The sequence below is a fragment of the Peromyscus maniculatus genome, chromosome 2, assembly GCF_049852395.1.
Source record: "Peromyscus maniculatus bairdii isolate BWxNUB_F1_BW_parent chromosome 2, HU_Pman_BW_mat_3.1, whole genome shotgun sequence".
NCBI classification, from domain to species: domain Eukaryota; kingdom Metazoa; phylum Chordata; class Mammalia; order Rodentia; family Cricetidae; genus Peromyscus; species Peromyscus maniculatus.
The window spans coordinates 26,998,156-27,019,721 of NC_134853.1; the positions used below are offsets into that span (position 1 = coordinate 26,998,156).

Here is a 21,566-nt window from a genome sequence, read left to right on the forward strand (position 1 = left end):
ATATGTCTGAGGGTATTATAAAGTATTATAACAACAATAACAGAGAGGCATAAGAATATAGTATAGCTCAAAATGTAATTATTAAAAAGTAAAATAGAAACTTTGATTTTGGCTGATGACAGAAAATAGTGTTCAATATTCAAATAGTAAAAAAAAAGACATGGTGTATACACTGAATGTCTAGTAGAATAAAAAGATACAAATCCATATATAATCATATTTTGGTAAAATTGTACATAACCAGAGATAAATGAGAAGAACTATTTATAAAAGAAAAAAATCAGAAAGAATGACAATGAACTAAAAGCAGATTTCTCAATAGCAGATACAGTGATGTTTTTAGAGCAAAATAGAATAATTCAAAATCTAGAATTATTGGTGTTGTTGCTGTTGGTTTTTGTTTGTTTGTTTGAGACAAGATCTTAGTGTGTAGCTCTGGCTGACCTTATGTTTGCCATATGGACCAGGCTGATCTGGAATCCCTGTCATCCTTGTGCTTCGCCCACTCAGTGTACCACCATGCCAGGCTAAATCTGCAGTTACGAGGTGGATATCCAGATAAGTATATAGATAAAAGGCATGGGAATTCCAGAAATTTTGGAGAAAAAGTTTTGGAAAAAAAAATGGTTTGCTTTGCTATGAAACAACCATTGATTTTAACCCCATTAAAAATGAGCAACTGGGCCTCATGTAGTTTAGTGAAGGAGCTCTTGCCTAGTGTGTGGTCTCAATAGCTACCACAGCAAAAAATAAGTAATGTAAAAAGTCAAACTCATGATATTTAGTAAGTATACAACAGTGAAAAAGTATATGATAAAGGGGTTAACATCTTTCTTAGGAACCAAATAATCACTATAAATAAATTTTAGGATATTTAACATTAGAATTGAAAAAGCAATTTGGGATTTGAATGGACCTAGCTAGATAGACAATTAGAACAAGTATTATTAATGCTTCCATGTTTGTTTACAGAGTGAAAACATGCACAAAATATCCAAGGGTGATAATGACATTAACCATATTGGTGAATGTGGTGGTCTGAATAGGATTGGCCCACATAAGCTCATGTATTTGAATGCTTGGTCATTAGAGAGTTGACAGTGCTTGACAAGGATTAGGAGGTGTGGCCTTGTTGAAGTAGGTGTGTCCTTATTGGAGGAAGTGTGTCACTTGAGGTGGACTTTAGGGTTTCAAATGCACAAGCCAGACCCAGTGTCTCTCTCTCCTTACTGCCTGCCAATCTAGATGTAGAACTCTCAGCTACTTCTCCAGCACCACGTCTGTCTGCATGCCACTGTTTCTCACCATAATGATACTGGACTAAACCTCTGAAAATGCAAGCCAGCCCCAATTAAATGTTTTCCTTTATAAGAGTTGCTGTGGTCGTAGTGTCTCTTTACAGCAACAGAACATTGACTAAGACAGTGAAAAATTGCTCTCAGATAGCCTCTGGGTTTCTGCTGCTTTTCCACTTAAGTGGAATGATATTCTATGTAACCTAGTTTGCCTAGAAGCCTTTTATTTATTTATTTATTTATTTATTTATTTATTTATTTATTTATTTATTTATTTATTTATTTTTGAGACAGGGTTTCTCTGTGTAGTCCTGGCTGTTCTGGAACTCGCTCTGTAGACCAGGCTGTCCTCAAACTCACAGAGATCCATCTGCCTCTGACTCCCCAGTGCTGGGATTAAAGGAGTGTGCCACCACCATACTGCTTAAAACAGAACTCTTTAATTATCTACTCAGGAACTAATCTTGGAGAGTGCTGAGCTTTGTAGTAAATACTTCCTGAAGACTGGAGAACCCATTTGATAAGGCCAGCATCTGGGCCCTGTCATGCTGCACAGAATGTTTAGCTTCAAACAGGGTTTGCATCCCAAGGATGGAGACATTGAATGAAAAGATGAGTCTTTATTCTTGACATAAAACAGAAAAGGAAAAACCAAAGAAGCCCAAAATATCAAATTGAAATGGCTTCTATTCAGGTGAATATAAAATTATGTCATGCTTGTCTTCTGAAATAATGAGATGGCAAACTGAAAACAGTGGAGGAAAAATGTCAATCTCCAGTGCTAAACTTTACTCAACTCACACTTTTGCTTTTTTCAAAATATTTTAATTCATCTGAATTTTTAGCCCTTAGAAATAAAGAAGTTTCAACTTAATTGCTATTTCAGCAGGAATCTTTGAAACAGTAACTAAAAGGGATTATTTTATTTGATCAAGTAACCTAAATATTCTTGTGATTCTTTCCAAACTCTTGAGTGATCCTGTGCCCAAAATATGCATATGAGGGTTTTCATTTTGTATAGTTTCGTTACTTGAACTTAACATTTCCCCAGATTCCTTTAAAGTTGAAGAGTTTAGGGCAGGAATGGGTGGAACATGAACTCTCAGCCCTGTATTGAATGATGTAATGTAATTTGAACTGTCCTCAGAAGAGATTAGCACAAGGGGTCTCAGCACAAATGAGTGAAAACGCTCATCTACTTTATGAAAATAAATGAAACTTTTTAACCTTAATTCCTTTTTATGACAACTTGCCAGTAATGAGACATAATATAAAATTACATTTAATAACTTCACTCATTACTTATGGAGTAATATCTGACTTTGCTGTAAAAAGTTATTACTGTTAAGATACCACTGACATTCATTTATGAAGCTGATCATTTCAACTAGTCAGCTGTGAAAATGAATGTGGGTTTTAATACATCTATGCAGTGGTTAGTCAATTTAATGGACATCAGGCACCAAGAAGATTAGAAAGCATCCCATTTCAAATTCTAAATGGTCATGAAAGTAATGTGTATTTATTGTTCAGGAAAATGGGAAGGATAATGCATATTCCGTATTACTTTAGTCACAAAATAGCAGAACACAGTCACATATAAGTGAATCCACACTGTGCGTTGGTCCCTCCTGCTCCTGAGACACTGAGCCAGTCCTCTTTCCCTTCCAGAGACTTCTCCCTTTTCTCTTAAACTGGTTGCATAGACTTAAAATTACATTTGTATCTTTGATTTGTTTCTTGTAAAAAGTCTGAAGTTGTGATCAACTTTTATTTATTCATTCAAAGCTGTCCATTACCTCAAACTGTGAACCTCCCCCAAGAACGTTAAAGGACATTCTTATGCAGCAGAGAGTGGTGGAGGGCAGGCATGGCTGACACCCCCCCCCCCCGCCCCCAGGTTCTGCCCTTATGACAGTCCAAAATGTCTCTTTATTTTGGTTTTTCAAGACAGGGTTTCTCTGTGTAGCTTTGCGCCTTTCCTGGATCTCGCTTTGTAGACCAGGCTGGCCTCAAATTCACGAAGATCTGCCTGCCTCTGCCTCCTGAGTACTGGGATTAAAGGCGTGCGCCACCACCCCCTGGCCCAAAATGTCTTAAAGCAGAACACCCAACTGCAAAAAGTATCATCAAAGAAAGATGATTTTGAGAGTAAAAATGAACATTGTTAATAGTGTGTGTGTGGGGAATAGCAGGAAGCCATACCTGTCCTTGGCATGTGCTGACCTGTCCTTGGCATGTGCTGACCAGTCTTTGGCACATGTGGATGTTCCCAGGATGGGCTGGTGAACTTGAGAACAGTACACAAGGCTGGTGCTGTTAGTACTGGTTTTGAAGAGTTGCCATTCTGAATAGACATCTTGGATTTTAGAAATTATTTTTAATTACTTCATAAATATTTGAGAATACACTTTAAACAGGAAGTTCCTGGTGCTATATGTAATAAAGCTTTACAGTGGACCTCTTCAGTCCCAAATGGTTTAAAATTTGAGTTTAATTTCTAAAGTTGTAACAAGCCCTAACACTGAAATCTAAATATTACATGAGGAGTAGAGATCAATCATGTAGAAGTTTCAGTGTGGATGCTAAAAATCACTTTACACTATCTGTCCTAGGAAGTGTCCTGAATGCCTGTCTTAAATTAGGTAGAATTCAGATAGATGATCAAGGAAGCAGGGAGGGGCACTTAGAACAAGAGAGCAGCACAGAGGAGCAAAGGTAAGGCAATGAGGTTCATTTGTAGATGTGGGTGGAGGAGGCCTTATAAAGAATTGGTCTAAATATTACAAACCCGCCAAAGGGTAGAGTGAGAACAATGGACTTGACTCTGTGTGTGAGTGGAGTCCAGTGCACAGGTGGGTACAAGTCAGTGGTAAAAAAAGAAGGTAGGTCATAAGATCATTTGGCAGTGGGTGCTGGGTTAATTGAAGCTAAAGAGGAGAGGTGCTAAAAAAAAGTTAAAGTGATTGTCTTGTACAGGGATAAGAGGTAGCGTGGAAATACAAAGAGATGGAAAACATCTGGGGGAAGGAAGAGTAGCAGAAGTCGGCCATTGGGCATGGAGAATGTCTAAGAGGGATACAAAGGAGAAAGATTCATCTAGAAGGGAGCCTATTCTGGAAACACAGCTCAAATTAGATCACAGGTCAAATTTCAGATGATAGCTACATGATTTAAATGAATCTTAGACATGTTGAATGCCAAGTGATATCAAGATAATTTGGGCGGGTACACTTAACCACAAGTTGGTACCAGCATTTCAACAGCCTTCATCTGTACACTTCTCCAACTGTTTATGCCATCAGGCTATTCTGCATGGGTCTTCAAAACTACTTGTTAGTGAAAGATCTTGGAGACATACTATGACTAACACAAATCTACAATTTAGTGGTCTTGGATTCCAGTCCTCGGTCTGAAGTGATGAGCCTTCCCTAAGTAGTTTACCTTCCCACTGTATGAACTGGTTTCCTCTTCTGGTCAAATAAAGGATTAAAGCAAAGTATCTTCTAGCTTCAAAGTATATGGATTCCATAGGGAGATGGAGACTTTATGATAGGGAGATGGAGACTTTATGCTTTTTCAAGTCCTGCTAAATTGGAACAAGAGACCACTATTGGTTTCTGTTCTGTATCAGTTTACCACAAACTTGGCAGCTTAACAACAAAATGGATTGTTTTGTAGTCCAGTATATTAGAAATTCAATATGGGTCTCGTTGGGCTAAAATCAAGGCTATGTGGCTCAGAAAGAATGTCTACTGCTTTGCTTTTTTTTAACTTGAAGAGGATCTTCACATTTTGTGGATCATGGCTCTTCCTACTTCTTCAAGCCAATGTTGGTATATCTTGTCATTTTAAGTTACATCATTTGGACCTTATCTCTTGCCTCCCTCTTCTACTTAAAATTGTTGTTGAGAATTTCATATGTAAGTACTGTATTTACATCATTTGGACCTTCTCTCTTACTTCTCTCCAACTCCTCCCATGTCTCCCCTACTCCTTCTTAATCTCATGACATCATCTTAACTGTTATTGCTAGATCTACCTGTCATCTGTCTATCATCTATCTATCTATCTATCTATCTATCTATCTATCTATCTATCTATCATCTATCTATCTACCATCATCTGTTTATGTGCGTGCACACACACACACACACACACACACACACACACACACACACACACACAGAGAGAGAGAGAGAGAGAGAGAGAGAGAGAGAGAGAGAGAGAGAGAGAGGCTTGCTAAGTTAATTTAGTGTATCTCAGATGTACATGTGTTTAGGGCTGACCACTTGTGATTGGATAACCTATCTGGGTGTTTGTCCCTAGAGAAAACTGATGACATTGAGCCCATCTGGATAGTCCAGGAGAAACTGCTTACCTTAAGGTCCTTAACCACATCTACAAGTTCATTTTTCATGCAAAGTGATGCATTTTGGTGATTCACAAAGAAGAGGATCCACAAACCCTAGCAGGGACCTGGGTCAGGCCCCCTACCATGCAGCTGAATCCTGTGCCATTCATGGATGTGCTGTTCTGCAGTGAAAGTTCTTGAAACTTTCTGGACTTCTATAAGAAATGTCACAAGCACCAGCCCCATGAAGTGACAGTAGAAGATGGGCAAGGATTCTCTGCTCAACCAAAGTGCTGCTGGGGCAGGAAACTCGACTACAGTGGGCAGACGAGGCCTATTTCTGCAGAAAGACTAAAACTGAAAAGAAGAGTGTGGTGAGGCTTGAGTCTACATATTGAGCACAACTGCAACTCGAAGAGAATGCCAGCTATTCTGAGATCTGAGCATTTTGAACTAGGATGAGCTAAGAAGAGAAAGGGCCAAGTGATCTAGTTCTGTAGGAGAAAATGAAGGCATGGCCTGTTGGCCAGCCTGCTTGGCACACTGTGCTTCTAAATGAGAAGTGTACTACACCATGCTTCAGAGGTCAGAACACTGAATACTGGAATAATAAGAGTAGCCTGTAGCTGTCCGCAGATGAGTGCACTCTCCATGCCTTCTTTAATGAGCCTCTTCCACATTGAGCCCCTGGTGGTGTGAGCACTCACTATCCAATCCGAGGAAACGTGCTAACCATTCACATCTGATAATCCGAGGAAGCGTGCTAACCATCCACAGTTGATAAGCTTCCACTCTATAAATGGTTGTTCATGTGCAAGAAAGCAGACACTGTTCCCTGAAACTGTCTCCAGAGTGGTTTATCTCCATGCCCTTTACTGACCCACAGGCATTGCTGACTTGTGAGGGAATGCCTCCATGACAAAGGCACAGATTTAAGCCAATTTTGTTGCGAAGACAATTGTCTTAAGCAGAGTCGCTACTACTGTGATGAAACACCAGGACCAAAAAGAAAATTAGGGAAGAAAAAGTTTATTTGACTTACATTTCCACATTGCTGTTCATCATTGAAGGAAGTCAGGATAGGAACTCAAACAGAGCAGGAATCTGGCAGCAGGAGCTGATGCAGAGGCCATGGAGGGGTGCTGCTTATTGGCTTACTTGCGATGGCTTTCTGAGTCTGCTTCCTTATAGAATCCAGGCCCCTCAGCCCAGAGATGAGACCACCCACAACGGACTAGGCCCTCCTCCAACTTGAGGCAATTCCTTACAGCTGGATCTTATAGAGGCATCTTCTACATTGAGGCTCTCTCTTTTCAGATAACTCATTTGTGTGTCATGTTGGCCTAAGACCAGCCAGCACAAAAATACGATCAACAAAATTATGAGCTTATAGTAAAAGAGAAGAGGTTCTAGCAATTTGGCTGTGCATGAGTTGGTCATATCTAAAGAGATACTTTTGTTTTGAGAAAATGAGAGGTGATTTTACTCTTTTTTTGTATTTAAACCCAAACTTAACTTGATACTTATTTTATAATTGTGTATGTCATTAGACTTGGAGTTCCTAAAGTTTAAAATATGGCAGTGGTTATCACTCACCCACATGTTGAATGATTCTTAAGTATAACCAGTACTATCATTTAATGAACATAGAACTTAAGTAGAAAACTTTTTCTAAAATAGGAAGATGTTATAATTACATTTATTTGCCTTAGGAAATAACACTTCTCATTATAAATAGTGAAGACTGGAACATTAGATATCATAACATTTTACTGTTCTGCTAAAATGATTTCCTTTCAAAATAAAACCATGTCTAATCATAAACTTTCCTCTGACTTGGGGTTGGCAAAACAGTATATTTTGTTTTGTGTGTTATTTTATTTATTTTTAGTTTCTTTTTAAATTATTTTTCATACAATACAGTTTGATGTTTTATCTTTTCCTTCATCTCCTCCAAGATCCTCTTCACTTCCCAACCTACTCAACTTCATGTTCTTTCTCAAAAATAAGCAAACAAAAATTTAAAACAAACAACCAAAAAACAACTAAGACAAAACATTCCAAAACAAAACAAACAAAATGAAACAAAAATCTCACCAGTAAACCATGGGATTTGTTTTGTGTTGGCCGCTCTTGGGCATGTGGCCTGCCCTGGAGTGTGATTGATCTACCCAGTGACACTCATTGGAGAAAACTGACTTTCTCTTTCCCAGTGGATATCAATTGCCTTGTGTTCTTGGTTAGCAGCAGGACCCAGTGTCCTTTCTCACTGTCAGTTCTGGGGATCCATCTAGCTTGAACCTGTGCAAGTCCTAGGCATGCGTCTGAGTCTCTGTGAGTTCCTATGTGCACACATCCTGTTGCTTCTGGAAGACACTGTTTCCCTGACATCGTCCACCACCTCTGGCTCTTACATTCTTTCTACCTCCTTTTCTATAAGATCTCAAAGCCTGGAGGGAAGGAGTTTGATGAAGACCTCCCATTTAGGACTGAGTGCTCCAAAGTCTCTCATTCTCTTCACACTGTTCAGTCGTGGGTCTCTATGCTAATTCCCATCCTCTGCTCGCAGAAGCTTCTCTGACAAGGGTTGAGTGAAGGACTGATATTTGGGTATTTCAGTATGTCACTAAGAGTTACTTTATTGCTTGATTCCTTTAGCAGAATATAGCAGTAGGTTTTTCAGTAGGCTCACGATCCATCTTGTCTTAAGTTCTTGGCCACTTCAGCAGTGTCAGGTATGGGTTCCTATCTAAAAGTGGCTGGTTACTAATAACATATCTTACAGGAAGGTCACTGCTGTAGGTCACATGTTTTGCTAGGTAATATTGATGATTACCGTTCTCGTCTGGTAGTATGCTGAATTACTCCTAGCACCATGAATATTAGTCAATAGGGGGGAATCTTCTAGTTAGGCACCAGCGCTAATTGTTCATGTTCAATGGCATAAGCAAGTGTTGTCTTCAGCAATAGGGTCTTATCATCAGGAAAGAAACAGTATCCTTGGAGATAGCCTGTGATATTTGGAGGAACTATGGGACCCCTTTGGCCAATGACTCAACAGATGTTACCTGTTCCTGCCACTGGAGGTTTTACTTGGTGGCCTAAGTTGTCTAGTAGGGGTATTGTCTCCCTTATATGGTAACATTTTGTGTTTTATTCTTTGACAGTGATAAGGTTTGTTAATTTACATTGGTGAAAAGGGGTGATTTATAGGAAGGCATGCTGTCGTTCCTTTGTAACATGGTCACCTCAGATGGCACATATCATACCAGTGAAAAGAGCTGCTGTGATGCTACAGATGGAGGGAGAAATTTAAATGAACATTCATTGGAAGCAAACAGAGAATTCTTTGTTTTCACAAAACAGTATAGAAGATGATGGCTGTATACAAAATGACCACAATTCCAAGAAATTATGTCAACTTGTTTTGCTTAGTATAATTTCCAGAAACCAATTCATATTCCTGAGAATTTTTATATCACAAATAGAAATGACTAGAGAATAATACACAGCAAAGTTCATGTTTGCTGCAAAACTAACAATGGCATTTTCACAATAAACTTGTAAATAATTCATTTTATTATAAATAAATAAACAAATAACTTCCCCTGAGAAGGGGTAAAGAAAGTTTGCATTCCTGCTTTTGGCAAGAGCCAACCCAAACTCTTCCCAGGCAGTTTCCTAATGACATGAGGGAAAAGGCAAAAACCACAGTGGAAATAGGAAATACCATTAAGAATTTCTATGATAAACTTTTTACTTCATGGAGAAACTTCAACAAAACAAGTTAGTTAGCTTCACAGTATATCTTCCTTGATTTATATTGTTTCTCTGATAATCCCTTGGTTCATGGATCTATTAATTATTTTGGCATATCAAATAAGTGCTGATTAAAATAGACATGGCATTGGTTTATTTTTAATATACCATAATGGAGCAGAAATAACTGTTTCCTTTAGACTGGAGGCTCATCTGCTTTATGAAAGGCACACTTAGTTTGACTTCTGCCATTTGATCTTATACCACCATTTCAACATTGAACTAACAGAATCTAAAGTGATATTACCTCAGAGTAGACTTAAAACCTTCTACACATCTGTCATTACAAAACTAGTAGTCCTTTTTATTTCTGCTCTAGTGTATTTAATATTGATAGCACGTGAGTCAATAGTTTATGATTCATTTATTGCTTTCCTTGTTTTGTTTCCCAAATACACTAAGTACATTTTAAGCGTCTGTTATAAAGTTCACCCTTTTAGAAATGTCCTTTTGTCTCCTCTGCAGTGAACCATATCCTCAGAAATCCTTCTGAAACCAGGTCACCTTTCCCGTGTGCTGTAAACTCTTCCTTAATATGCAGCCTGGAGTGGTGGCTCCTTTCTCTATGTTCTTACAAAACTTACTACTTGGCTTAGCCACATGTTCTTAGTTATTATATATCTGTTTATTTCTTATCTTTCCAACTAAATCCACAGAAAATTCTTGGAGCCAGAGGTTATTTGCTACATATTTTTATATTCCTGGCACTTTGCCTAATGTCATATAAATTCTAGATTACTTATAATTTATCTGTATTCTTGGTTGCAGGTTACAGAAACAAAGCTCACATATTAATTTAAGTAGTAAAGGATGGATCTGGCTAAATAGTTACCTATGCCTAGATCAGGACCCCAAATTTGTCATCTATTGATTATTATCTGTCCTTTTATATTTATTACTTTCTATTATTCTTCATCTTGCCTTTATTTTCATGTAGGAACTTCCTAAATAGTGCCCTTCGGAAGAGGGAGTGCTGCTTTTTCTGTGGTCCTGAAGTCCAGAGTTGATGTTCTCTGGCTGGTTCTGTACTATGTGCTTATACACTAATCATAGTTGTCAGAAGGTTCATTGATGCTGGCTGAGCCAGCCAGTGGGATGGATGGCTCTCTCCCAATGTATATACCAAGGTTGGAGAAAAAAGAACTCATTGTCCAAAAAAAAAAAAAAAAAAAAAAAAGAGTTCTTGTGCCATCCATGTGGGAAATAAGCACCAAACAGGCAAAATAGAGATGCTCACCAGGGAGTTCAATAAATACCTACTCATTGATTAACATGTGGGAAAATATTAGCCTACATCCAAAATATTATGTAATCAGGATAGCACTTCCCAGTCACTGTTAGGGTGGGCTGATGGTATGACCTTTGAGTTCAGTTCCCCACTCATACATTGCCAACATTAGAAGGCTGTCACTCTTGAGGGTGGATGATATGTTTTCAAACATCTAAATAGTATTTCAAAATTCTTCTGTGGAAGAATGAGCACAACAGCATTCACATCTCTCATTTGGTTTGTGATGATGTTGGCAAGAGGATTTTATGATGAAAGCAATAAATATCTTTAACCAATTAAATCTCAAGTCATATATCTCTGCTTTGGATTTCTTCAATGAGAGCTATGTTGACTTTAGAGGTTTTGCTGCCTCCCCTTTTAGTCATGGTGAGGATCAAACAAGGCCTTTCAGAGGCCAAGGCTGTGATTAAGATATGTACACTAAGTTGGCAGGCAGAGTTTTTGACTACCTATTTTTTTCATGGAAAAGTAAGATGAGAGATACTTGAAGATGAGTCATGTCTTGAATACCTTGATTGAGACTCAGCCCATGATGATCTTAGAGAACATTACAGAAAATGAACAAATAAATTGAAATTTTCATATAGGAAGTGCATGCAAGACAGGCAAAATCAAGAAGTTATTCAGTAATTACTTGCTGTTTGGTAATGAAAACCCCTTTCGAACAGGAGTCAAGGTCATGCAGAGTGTATGATTTCCATTGGCATCCCTAGCACTGTATGGCCAGACTATGTTCTAGTGTGTTGATAAAAGCACATATAAATTGTTATCAATTTTATTTAGTGTTAAATATGCCTATGTCAGATGGTTAACCTTTTCTGTTTATGTGTGATGAAAGAACAAATTAGCTATAAATGGAGTAGTGTGTCATTTAGAAGTCAATGTTCTAAAACTTCTGATAAAATGAATATTTTACTCAAAAATACTAGACAAACCAGGCTCACTGATGCTTGCCTGTGATCCTAGCATTTAGGAGGTAGATGCAATAGAATCAGGAGTGTAAGCCCATCCTCAGTTTTCTCAAACACTAAACAAAGTAATCCACTCCTAACTGTACTTCTTGGGAATTTCTTAATTTGACTGCTCATCTTTCTTTTCAGAACTGGAAGATAAGCAGAAACCTACATCTGATACCTCTCCGGATATTACTTTGTTCCTACCACTGCTTCGACCAGCGTGGTCCTAAAGTCTTCGGAATTGTTCCAGAGTAGAGCAGGTGAGAAACTCCTTCACAGTGTCACCAAGCCAGTTGTCTGCTCTGCACAAGGTCAGTTCATGCTCCACTTAGGAGGCCGCCCTCTGTCTAGTTCCTTTCAGTTCATTAAGCAAAGGAAGATAAGTCATTCAGTTACAAAACTGGCAATAGACTCACTGCACTCTGCCTCTAGACGGTCTGGTTCTAGATGCTCCTTTCTTCCTGTTGGCTTAAAACAAATTCTAAACTGGGAAAAATTAATCTGCATGGCACATGGATGTTGATCTTTTCCATACCTTTATCAGTCCTACCTCCCTTTTCTAGAAAATTTTAAGAGAATTTAATGGAGAAGCATGTTTCACTGATGAGCATTTCACAGTTGAAAGAGAAGTACTCATTGGTGCAAGGCAGCTATATTGTATTAGCCGAATTTCATTTGAGGCACTAATATCTGTTGATACGGTCTAGAATCTTCATTCCTCTTAAAAATGGGTAGAAGGCTGGAAAGTCAAGGATAGTGACTGCTAACACAATTACTGTCTACAGTGTTTTGATTTGTTTTATTTTATTTTTAATTTTTTGCTCGAGGGAAATTTGTCTGTGTGAAGAAAATTGCTGAAATGAGAATTTAGCTCATTTTCTATGAGGAAAAAGAGAAAACTAGGGAAAGAAGTCATGAAAATATATGTTACATTTTGCCTAGATCAGTGGTTCTTAAAGTGTGATTTGCACTCAACACCATCTGGCCAATTCTCTGGCTCTACCGTAGGACCACTGACCCGGAAACTGTGAGTATCACCAGGTAGTTTCTGTGGCCATTGTCTTTTGGGTGATTTGTCTGTGTGGTTGATTTTGAGAACCACCAATTAGTTGGGTTTGTAAGAAAGCTAATCCTAATTTCATGTTTAAACTCCCCTAAGGATAGCATTACTTCATGTGACTGATCACCCACATGCTGGAAGGCAGAGTGGAGCCTCCTCTGTGCTTACCACTGCCACCTTCCTTGGGAGGCCACAATAAGTTCAACTCAGGTCACACTCTTTGATGCATCCAAGTTACCTCGGGCATAGTTGGCAAGTGGGATCTATGGAATACAGCAAAGGCTCAGATCCAAAGAACAAGTCCTAGGCCTCACTCAAACAAAGTTATTTCAAGGTAACATTTAAAAGGCTCCATTAAACAAGAATGTACTTAAACAAAAATAAACAACTGGGAACAACCCAGGGTTCACTAAACACACTATATATGCTTATTAAGAGAAAAATCACTCAGGAAATTGTATTTGATTGGGGGAGTATACTGTTTAAACATGGTTTGTTTATCATTCCAGTCCTCTGACTTCAGCCACAATCTATTCCTCATCTTGGTCCTGATTAGAAAATCCTGTCTACCCACCCATCTATGTACTTGTTTATCCAACAAGTGGTCCGGGTATTTTCTTGACATTCAGGTGACATATAGGTGGCTGTGGCCTCACTCTTTCCACTCTTGCTGCCATGTTTAATTCGTATGTGAAGGTCATGCAGCCTGGCTTCTCCTCACCGGTCCACAGCATTTGTCTTTATCAGGTCATTGCCGACTTCCTTTTGAACTTCTCGCTTCTCTCAGAGGTGGTTCCTCCCTGCAGATTTGGGCTCCACTAAGCACCTGTCTCCATGGAGTTACAGCCTTAGGAAATCTCTCTTCACTATCCATTTAATTGAATTCTTTTCTGTGCTTTCCATTAAAAACCAGTGTTCTGTGAACCTCTTAACCAGGTCTTATTGTCTTCAAGTGCCTTTTGTTTAATGAATGAATCCACTCACCCCTACCCTTTCAGTTACTTGCACTCACAACAGGACTATCAGTGACTCTGTCTCTTTTTTCACCTTTGACCTATATCTCCATGTCCTTTAATGTCAACATATCTAAAAGGCACGCAAGCTCTTCTATACAGACTGTTCTTTTCCTATTTGTTCATTTATTAAACAAATATTTGCTGAGGGGCTGCCATCTATGTTCTAAATCTGTGACAGTGAACAAAACTAATAGGATCTTTGCCCTCACAGAGATTTCTTCCTAATAGAGGCAACTGAGAAACAATTTACAAACAATATGATAAATAAAATAGGATTTGGAAGATAGAGAATGATGAGGATAATATTCATGTGGGAATATTTATCGTTGATCTGGAAAGAGTAAAGCAGACAGCCCTATAGACATTGTAACTAACAATTGGTTGGGTATGTGGGAGGCTAAGAGTCCTTCCCAGAAACTTCTGTAAAGCATCAAATAACTGATATCATTGTTCTGACATCATAGCTCTGACATCATGGCTCTGATATCCAGATGTGCAGTGGCTTCTGGATGCATAATAAAGTATCAACTGTCATGACAGGAACAACACTGGGGAAGAGGTATCTGCACCTGCTCCGTGGGCCACCCAAGGCTCTGAATCACTAATTAAACCAGGAACTTCTTACTCTCACAGGTGTAATGCCTGTGAAGGTGATGTATATTCCTGACAATTGCAATACATCTGAAATGCTGCTGGGATTTGAAACACTGCAAAATGTTTTTATTTTCTAACAGTTATAGCCAGCCCTTATCTAAAGTTGAAGCAACTGGAATATTAAAATTTTGCAAATTATCTAGATTATTTTTCCCGTTTGTGTCTCTCACATCCAATCTCTTAGATTTCCATTTTCACTCATATTTGCCTGAGAAGGAGAATGAAAACAAGAATGAAGTCTCTCTCATTGCTTGTTATCAAGTCTTATCGCACATGTTTTGGGAAGGTAGCTTCAAACAGAAGTCTACTGTAGAATCATTAATACATTGTGTTGATGTCTCTAGTGACTAGATGTAATTCAATACCACCTCTGATTCTTATTTACATACATATTTGTATACATAATCCGACATGAATTTTCTCTATTTAACTGGTCAATCCTTTCCTTTCCATTGTTTGCTTTCCTGTACTAGCCCTACTTCTTCTTTTCCTTCCCTCCTTCTAGCTGACTTCACATTCAAGATCGTAGACCATGAGATAGCTTAATGAGTGTTGATGCCTACAGCCAAGCCCCATAATATGAGTTTGACCTCTACATTCTCACTGGAGCAGTTATGAACAGAAACAAACAAACAATCTAACTCAAGATACTCCTTCCTTAGCATCCTTATGACTGAGAGTGCAGGTGTGATGATCACTATTATTGGTTATGTTCAATATTTCTAACAAGTTTACAAAATAATATAAGATGATTCAGAGGTCAAAGACCCAATTAATTTGATGAAAGTATTATTATTTTTGTATAATCAAATCAATAAGTCATTAAGGGTATTAGCGGTTTAGAAATTTTTATGTTGAAATACTATCTTGTGTACTAATATATTTTTTAAACTGGAGATTTCATTTTAAACTAAGGAAGTTTTAATGAAGATAGATTTTTTTGATCACTTGATAAAGCTTCTAAAAGCCATAAAATAATATTGCAAATATTCTTGGTATGTCTTCTTAAAATACCTCTTTGTATGGCCCTTGTCTAGGTTATTTTTTTCTGTGAGAAAAATAAATAAGCAGAAGTTACTTGGTCTTGCTAAATAACTGTTTGTTTCTTGGCTCAGAGAAAGTCCCAGGATTCTTTACCCTTCAAACCCACCACTGGAACATTGGGAACCTTCTCAGGCCACAGGACTCTCAGTGTGGAAGGCCTACTTTCAAAAGTAGTCTTGGGGTCTGGAGAAATGGCTCAGAGGTTAAAAGCACTGACTACTCTTTCAGAGGGTGAGAGAGAGAGAGAGAGAGAGAGAGAGAGAGAGAGAGAGAGAGAGAGAGAGAGAGAGAGAGAGAGAGAGAAATGTTGAAAAAAATAACCTAGAGGCTGCTGCCACATCGAAGGTCAGGCCACTGGGGGAGAAGGGGACTTTTTGAGCATCACTGTGGACTCAAGTTGAAGGGCAGGAGAAGATAAATGATTTGTCAGCCAGTGCAGGCACAGACCAGCTTTATAAGGACTTCCCTTTTATTTTATTCCTGTGAGCTGGTAAATGTTTAGGGAGAGAAAGAAAGCAAGTTCATTTGGAAGTGGTGAAACCGAATTGTAGCCATCTTTCTTTTAGTAAAGTTAGACAAAGATTCCGTCTGTTTATTGTAATTATAATAAAAGCCTGTGGCATTACCAAGGAAATTAGCAGTTGCATGTGGCTTGTTTTATCATTGTATATTGAAGATAAAAATGCATTATAATACATTAAAATTGTTCAGTTAAAATGCATCCATCAAGTAGTAGTAGCTTTAGGAAGGAAATACTTTAAAAGGACATCCTCTTCTGAAGTGTTTCTATTTTGTGCCAGCAATTCTACTTCCAAGAAATGTATATTGATACATCCCCTAGTATCCTAACTTGCACGTCATGTGGACAGGGTCTCAGAGAGCTGCTGCCTCATTGGGAGGTGCTTTGCACTAAGTTAGAATAGCTCTTCTCTGTTCAAAACCAAGAATCTCCCCCTGTCTCTCCTGGCTAGCATCTGTCAGTTGTACTTGTTCTGGGATACAATATGCTTTGGTGGAGTGGTGTCAGCTCCTTAGACAGCTTCCCCACATTCCTCAGAAAGCCCTTCCAGCCACCTTCTTTAAAATCACAGGTCCTACCTGCAAACACCAAAGTCCTTCCCTTCTCTTTCCCCGTTCCTTCCCACCTTCTACATCACTCTGTAATGTAATTGTCAGTCCAAGCAACATAACTTAATTGAAACTATTTACTTATACACATATGCTTATATGTGTCACATGTAATTTTAGGTAAATCTAAAATAATATAATTCCTTATGGCTTTTTCAAACATGCTTAGTGTTAATGACTCTAACATTTTTTATAAACACACAGTGCCAATCTTGGTCATATCTATCCCGCAACTTCCTTTCTACTCTCCCCTAGATTCTCCAACAAGTGCTCCCTACGTCATCATGTCACCTTCTTTTATAATCCAGTGAGTCTCATTAATGCAGCTTGAATGAGCCTGGGCAACCTATCAGAGGCCATATCTGTGAGGAAAAATGATTCTACTTTGCCCAGTAGCCGTTAAATCCCTGTAGCTCCTCAGTACCTCGGGAGCTCCTCCCCATGCACACTGCTTTTGTTGGCTGTGCAGGTCTCATGCAGGTAACTGTAACTACTGTGAGTTCATTAGTACAACAAGCCTTAAGGTGTAGTGTGTGTGTGTGTGTGTGTGTGTGTGTGTGTGTGTGTGTGTGCGTGCGCGCGCGCGCGCGCGCATGAGCGCATATGTGCATGTGTTTATGTATGTGTGTGTGTTGTTGTTGTTGTTCTTTTCTGGGGCCCACCACCCAGCTCTGAACTAAATCACACATGGTGACTTATTCTTAATTATAAATGCCTGGCCTTAGTTTGGCTTCTTCCTTGCCAGCTTTTTCTTTTCATTTTTTTTATTAAGAAATTTTCTATTCACTTTACATACCAACCACAGACCCCCCTTCTTCCCTCTTCCCACCCCTCAACCCACTCCCTATCTCCACATTTTCCAAATCAAGGCCTCCCATGGGGAGTCAGCAGAGCCTGGCACACTCAGGTGAGGCAGGTCCAAGCCCCTCCCCCCTGCACCAAGGCTGTGCAAGGTGTCACACCCTAGGTACTGGGTTCCAAAAAGCCTGCCCATGCATCAGGGATGGATCCAACCCCCCTGCCTGGGGGCCCTCCATACAGTTTGAGCTAAACAATTGTCTCCTGTATTCAGAGGGTCTAGTCTAGTCCTATGGGGGCTCCATAGCTATTAGTCCACAGTTCATGGGTCTCCATAAGTGTGGCCGGTCATCTCTGCACGTTTTCCCATCATGGTCTCAACGTCCCCCCCACCCACAAAATCCCTCCTCTCTCTCATTGACTGGATTCCTGGAGCTTTGCCTGGCACCTGACCATGCATCTCTGCATATGCTTCCATCAGTCACTGGATGAAGGCTCTATGATGACAGTTAGGGTATTCACTAGACTGGGCACTAGAGTAGACCAGTCCAGGCACCCTCTCAACCATTGCCAGTAGTCCAAGGTGGGGTCATCCTTGTGGATTCCTGAGAGCCTCCCCGACACCCTGCCTCATCCTATTCCCATGATGTCTTCATTTATCATAATATCTCTTTCCTTGCTCTCCTACTCTGTCCCTGTTCTAGCTCAACCCTCCCATTTCCTTATGTTCTCATCCTCCATTCTTTGTCCTCTATTACCCCCCTCCACACGCATACTCCTAGTTTGCTCATGTAGATCTCATCTATTTCTCCTTTGCTGGGCTATCTATGTGTCTCTCTTAGGGTTCCTCCTTGTTAGATAGCTTCTCTGGAGCTGTGGGTTGCAGTTTGGTTATCCTTTGCCTTACATCTAGTATCCACTTATGAGTGAGTACATACTATGTTTGTCCTTCTGATTCTGGGTTACCTCATTCAGGATGATATTTTCTAGTTCCATGATAAATAACTCACAGAGATCCACTTGCCTCTGCCTCCTGAGTGCTGGGATTAAAGGCATAAACCACCACCACCTGGCACTCTTTCTCCCAGATTTTTCTTTCTATTTATTCTCTCTGCCTGCCAGCCCTATCTATCTATCCTTTTTCCTGCCTTGCTATTGGCCATTCAGCTCTTTATTAGACCATCAGGCATTTTAGACAGGCAAAGTAACACAGCTTTTCAGAGTTAAGCAAATGCACCATAAAAGAACATATCTTTAAAGAAATGTTTCACAGCATAAATAAATGTAACGCATGTGTATGTGTGTGTATATTTGTGTGCATGTGTATATGTGTGTATGCATGTGTATGAATTTTAAGCTTTTTTTCTGTGAAGAATGTCATTGGAGTTTAATGGAGATTTCATTGACTCTGAAAGATTGCCTTTGGCAATGAAACCATTTTCATAATTTTAATTCTGCATATCCATAAATGTGGGATCTGCAAAATTAATATTATTTCTAGTATCTTCTTTTATTTCTTTTTAGTGTTTTAAAGATTTTTTTATTATAAAATTCCTTGATTTCATTGATAAGGATCATGCCAAGCTAATTTAGAAAGCCACTGTGAATGGTACTGTTTTCTTGATTTCTTCCTTAAAATATTGATTGTTGATATCTAGAAAAGCTACTGAGTTTTTCATGTCAATTTTGTATCTTGCTTCTTTGCTGAGAGTATTTATCAGTTCTAAGAATTTTTCTTGTGAAACCTAAAAAGTTTCCTATGTTACTTTGTCACTGAAATGTTTTCCCTCATCTTCCGTTTCACAGGATAACTGCTATCCCATGATATCCCAACTATCCCCACCCTCAGAGATTCTAGCTCCCATCACTGTTGTCTTTCTAATATATCTCATTTTGATGCCTGTTGTGGTGGTATTGTGCTCCCCAAAATATTGTGCACCCTAATAAATTTATCTGGGGTCAGAGAGCAGAACAGCCACTAGATATAGAGGCCAGAAAATGGTGGCACACACACCTTTAATCCTTGCATTCTGAAGGCAGGGATCCATCTGGATCTTTGTGAGTTCAAAGCCATACTGGAAACAGCCGGGCATGGTGACTCACACCTTTATTCCCAGGAAGTGATGGTGGGAAGCAGAAAGGTATATAAGGCATGAAAACCAGGAACTAGAACCTGTTAAGCGTTTAGGCTTTTGATCAGCAGCTCAGCTGAGATCCATTCAGATGAGGACACAGAGGCTTCCATTCTGAGGAAATAGGATCAGCTGAGGAACTGGCAAGGTGAGGAAGCTGTGGCTTGTTCTGCTTCTCTGATCTTCCAGCATTCACCCCAATACCTGGCTCCAGGTTTGTTTTTAATTAAGACCTTTTAAGATTCATGCTACATCTGGCACCCAACGTTCGTGGTACGAATTCATGAAAAAGCTGCTTGCCTGTGGCCTTGTGGGCCCCAGCTAAGGCCTGAGCTACACTTGGCTGGTTGTGGTGGTGCACGCCAGTAGCATTTGCTGAAAGAGGCAGGAGCAGGAGGATCCCGAGTTTGAGGCCAGCCTAGGAGGCTTGCTAAGGAGAAGCTTCGGCCTGGGCCTAGCCACAAACGGTGGCAGTGGGACCATGGAGGCAGCGGCTCCTACTCCAAGTTGCTGGCTCCTTCTCATCATGTTGGTGACTGCGGTAATGCTGCTGCCTGGGACGAAGGGTTTACTGCTGCTTGTTCAGAGAAGAATTGCCAGGACCACCGTGTTACAAGAAAGCATCGGCAAAGGTCAGTTTGGAAAAGTTTGGCAAGACAAATGGTGGGGAGAAATTGCTGTGAAGATTTTCTCTTCTAGGGAAGAACATTCTTGGTTCCAAGAGACATACATTTATCAGACTGTGATTGCTCCAAACCACAGAGGAGGCAGAAAAAACAAAAACAAAACAAAGACCAACAACAACAACAACAACAAAAAACTTCAGGGAATCATTACCACACCTAACAGCAACTTTGAAATCTTCAAAAGGATGATGGGACCCCACAACGATTATTCCATATGGACTATGGTAAAGCCATTAAGCCAATTAACACCACAGAAAGATTGACTTTGGACTAAAAACTGCTCAGGAAAATTTTGAGATGGCTAGCTGAGATGATCCAGTCTGACAGACTACTCGAACAAGAACTTGAGACAAGCCCTACACTTTCCCATTATGCAGAGACTGGACGAATGATACAGCTAAATCCCTCAGGACTTGACAATTAACCCCAAAACTTTCTTTTCAGGATTTCCTAAAGATGTCTTCACCCCCAGAAAGCAGGAAGTAATTTTAAGAAAATGACACCCACATATCCAAGAAGTGGGATGGGGGGAGGTTTTTGGTCATTCAATGGCTTATGGATAATTGTCATTGTTTATCATGGTTGGTTACAAGTTGTTAATTGTTAATGGTCAGGAAAAAAGCTGAACAAGGAGATTAGATTTAGAGATTTTGTTTAAAGAAAAAGAAAAAAGAGAATATAGATATGAGGTAGATCAATGAATCTACTCTGAGAAAAAAAGATGAAGAAATAATAGGATAAATGGGTAGATGATTGAATCTACTCTAAAAAGAAAAATGGGAAGATAAAATTTGACAAAAGGTAAATTACTGAATCTATTATGAAAAGAGAAAAGAGAATATGGGTATAAGATAAAAAAGGTCAATTATTGAATCTACTTTTTAAAAAGGAACTACTTGTTTTACATAGGATAAGTAATGAAAATTTTTTGTCTGAGTTTATCAAAAGTTACTGGACTGGACATTATATATATATATATATATATATATATATATATATATATATATATATATATATATAATGGAATTTTTTGTCTGAATCTTTCAAGTGTTAATGGACTAGACATTTTTAGAAAAACTAAAGAGGTGTAAGTTTATAAATTTGAAAAACATTATAAGATAGTTCTGTTAGTAATATAAGTTAGGATAGAAAATAAATCAGGTACATTTTGGACTTACCAAAATAGGATATATAATGTAATTATTTTCTCTGAATTTGTTAAATGCAAATGGACTAGACATTGTTTAAGTATTTATTGCTTGTATATACTGTATATAGTTATAGTACTTATTGGATATAGTTTTTCTTGTATTAGTTATAAGCTTTTTTAATT

At 38.9% G+C, this 21,566-nt stretch overlaps 1 protein-coding gene across 10 annotated transcripts in view; it reads left to right on the forward strand.

The window, feature by feature from the left end:
• Lrrc69 (leucine rich repeat containing 69) overlaps positions 1–21,566 on the forward strand; it is a 129,984-nt gene that overhangs the window by 89,484 nt on the left and 18,934 nt on the right. For 6 of the 10 annotated variants that reach the window (XM_076563876.1, XM_076563877.1, XM_006983290.4 and 3 more), the window contains one exon: positions 11,860–11,975. In XM_076563876.1, coding sequence (XP_076419991.1) covers positions 11,860–11,970 — 111 coding nt within the window. In that variant the 3' untranslated portion in view covers positions 11,971–11,975. Of the gene's footprint in view, positions 1–11,859; positions 12,027–12,657; positions 12,743–16,872; positions 17,160–21,566 lie in introns of those variants that run through there. The other 4 variants (XR_006069260.2, XR_006069261.2, XM_076563872.1 and 1 more) reach the window with 4 other exon arrangements.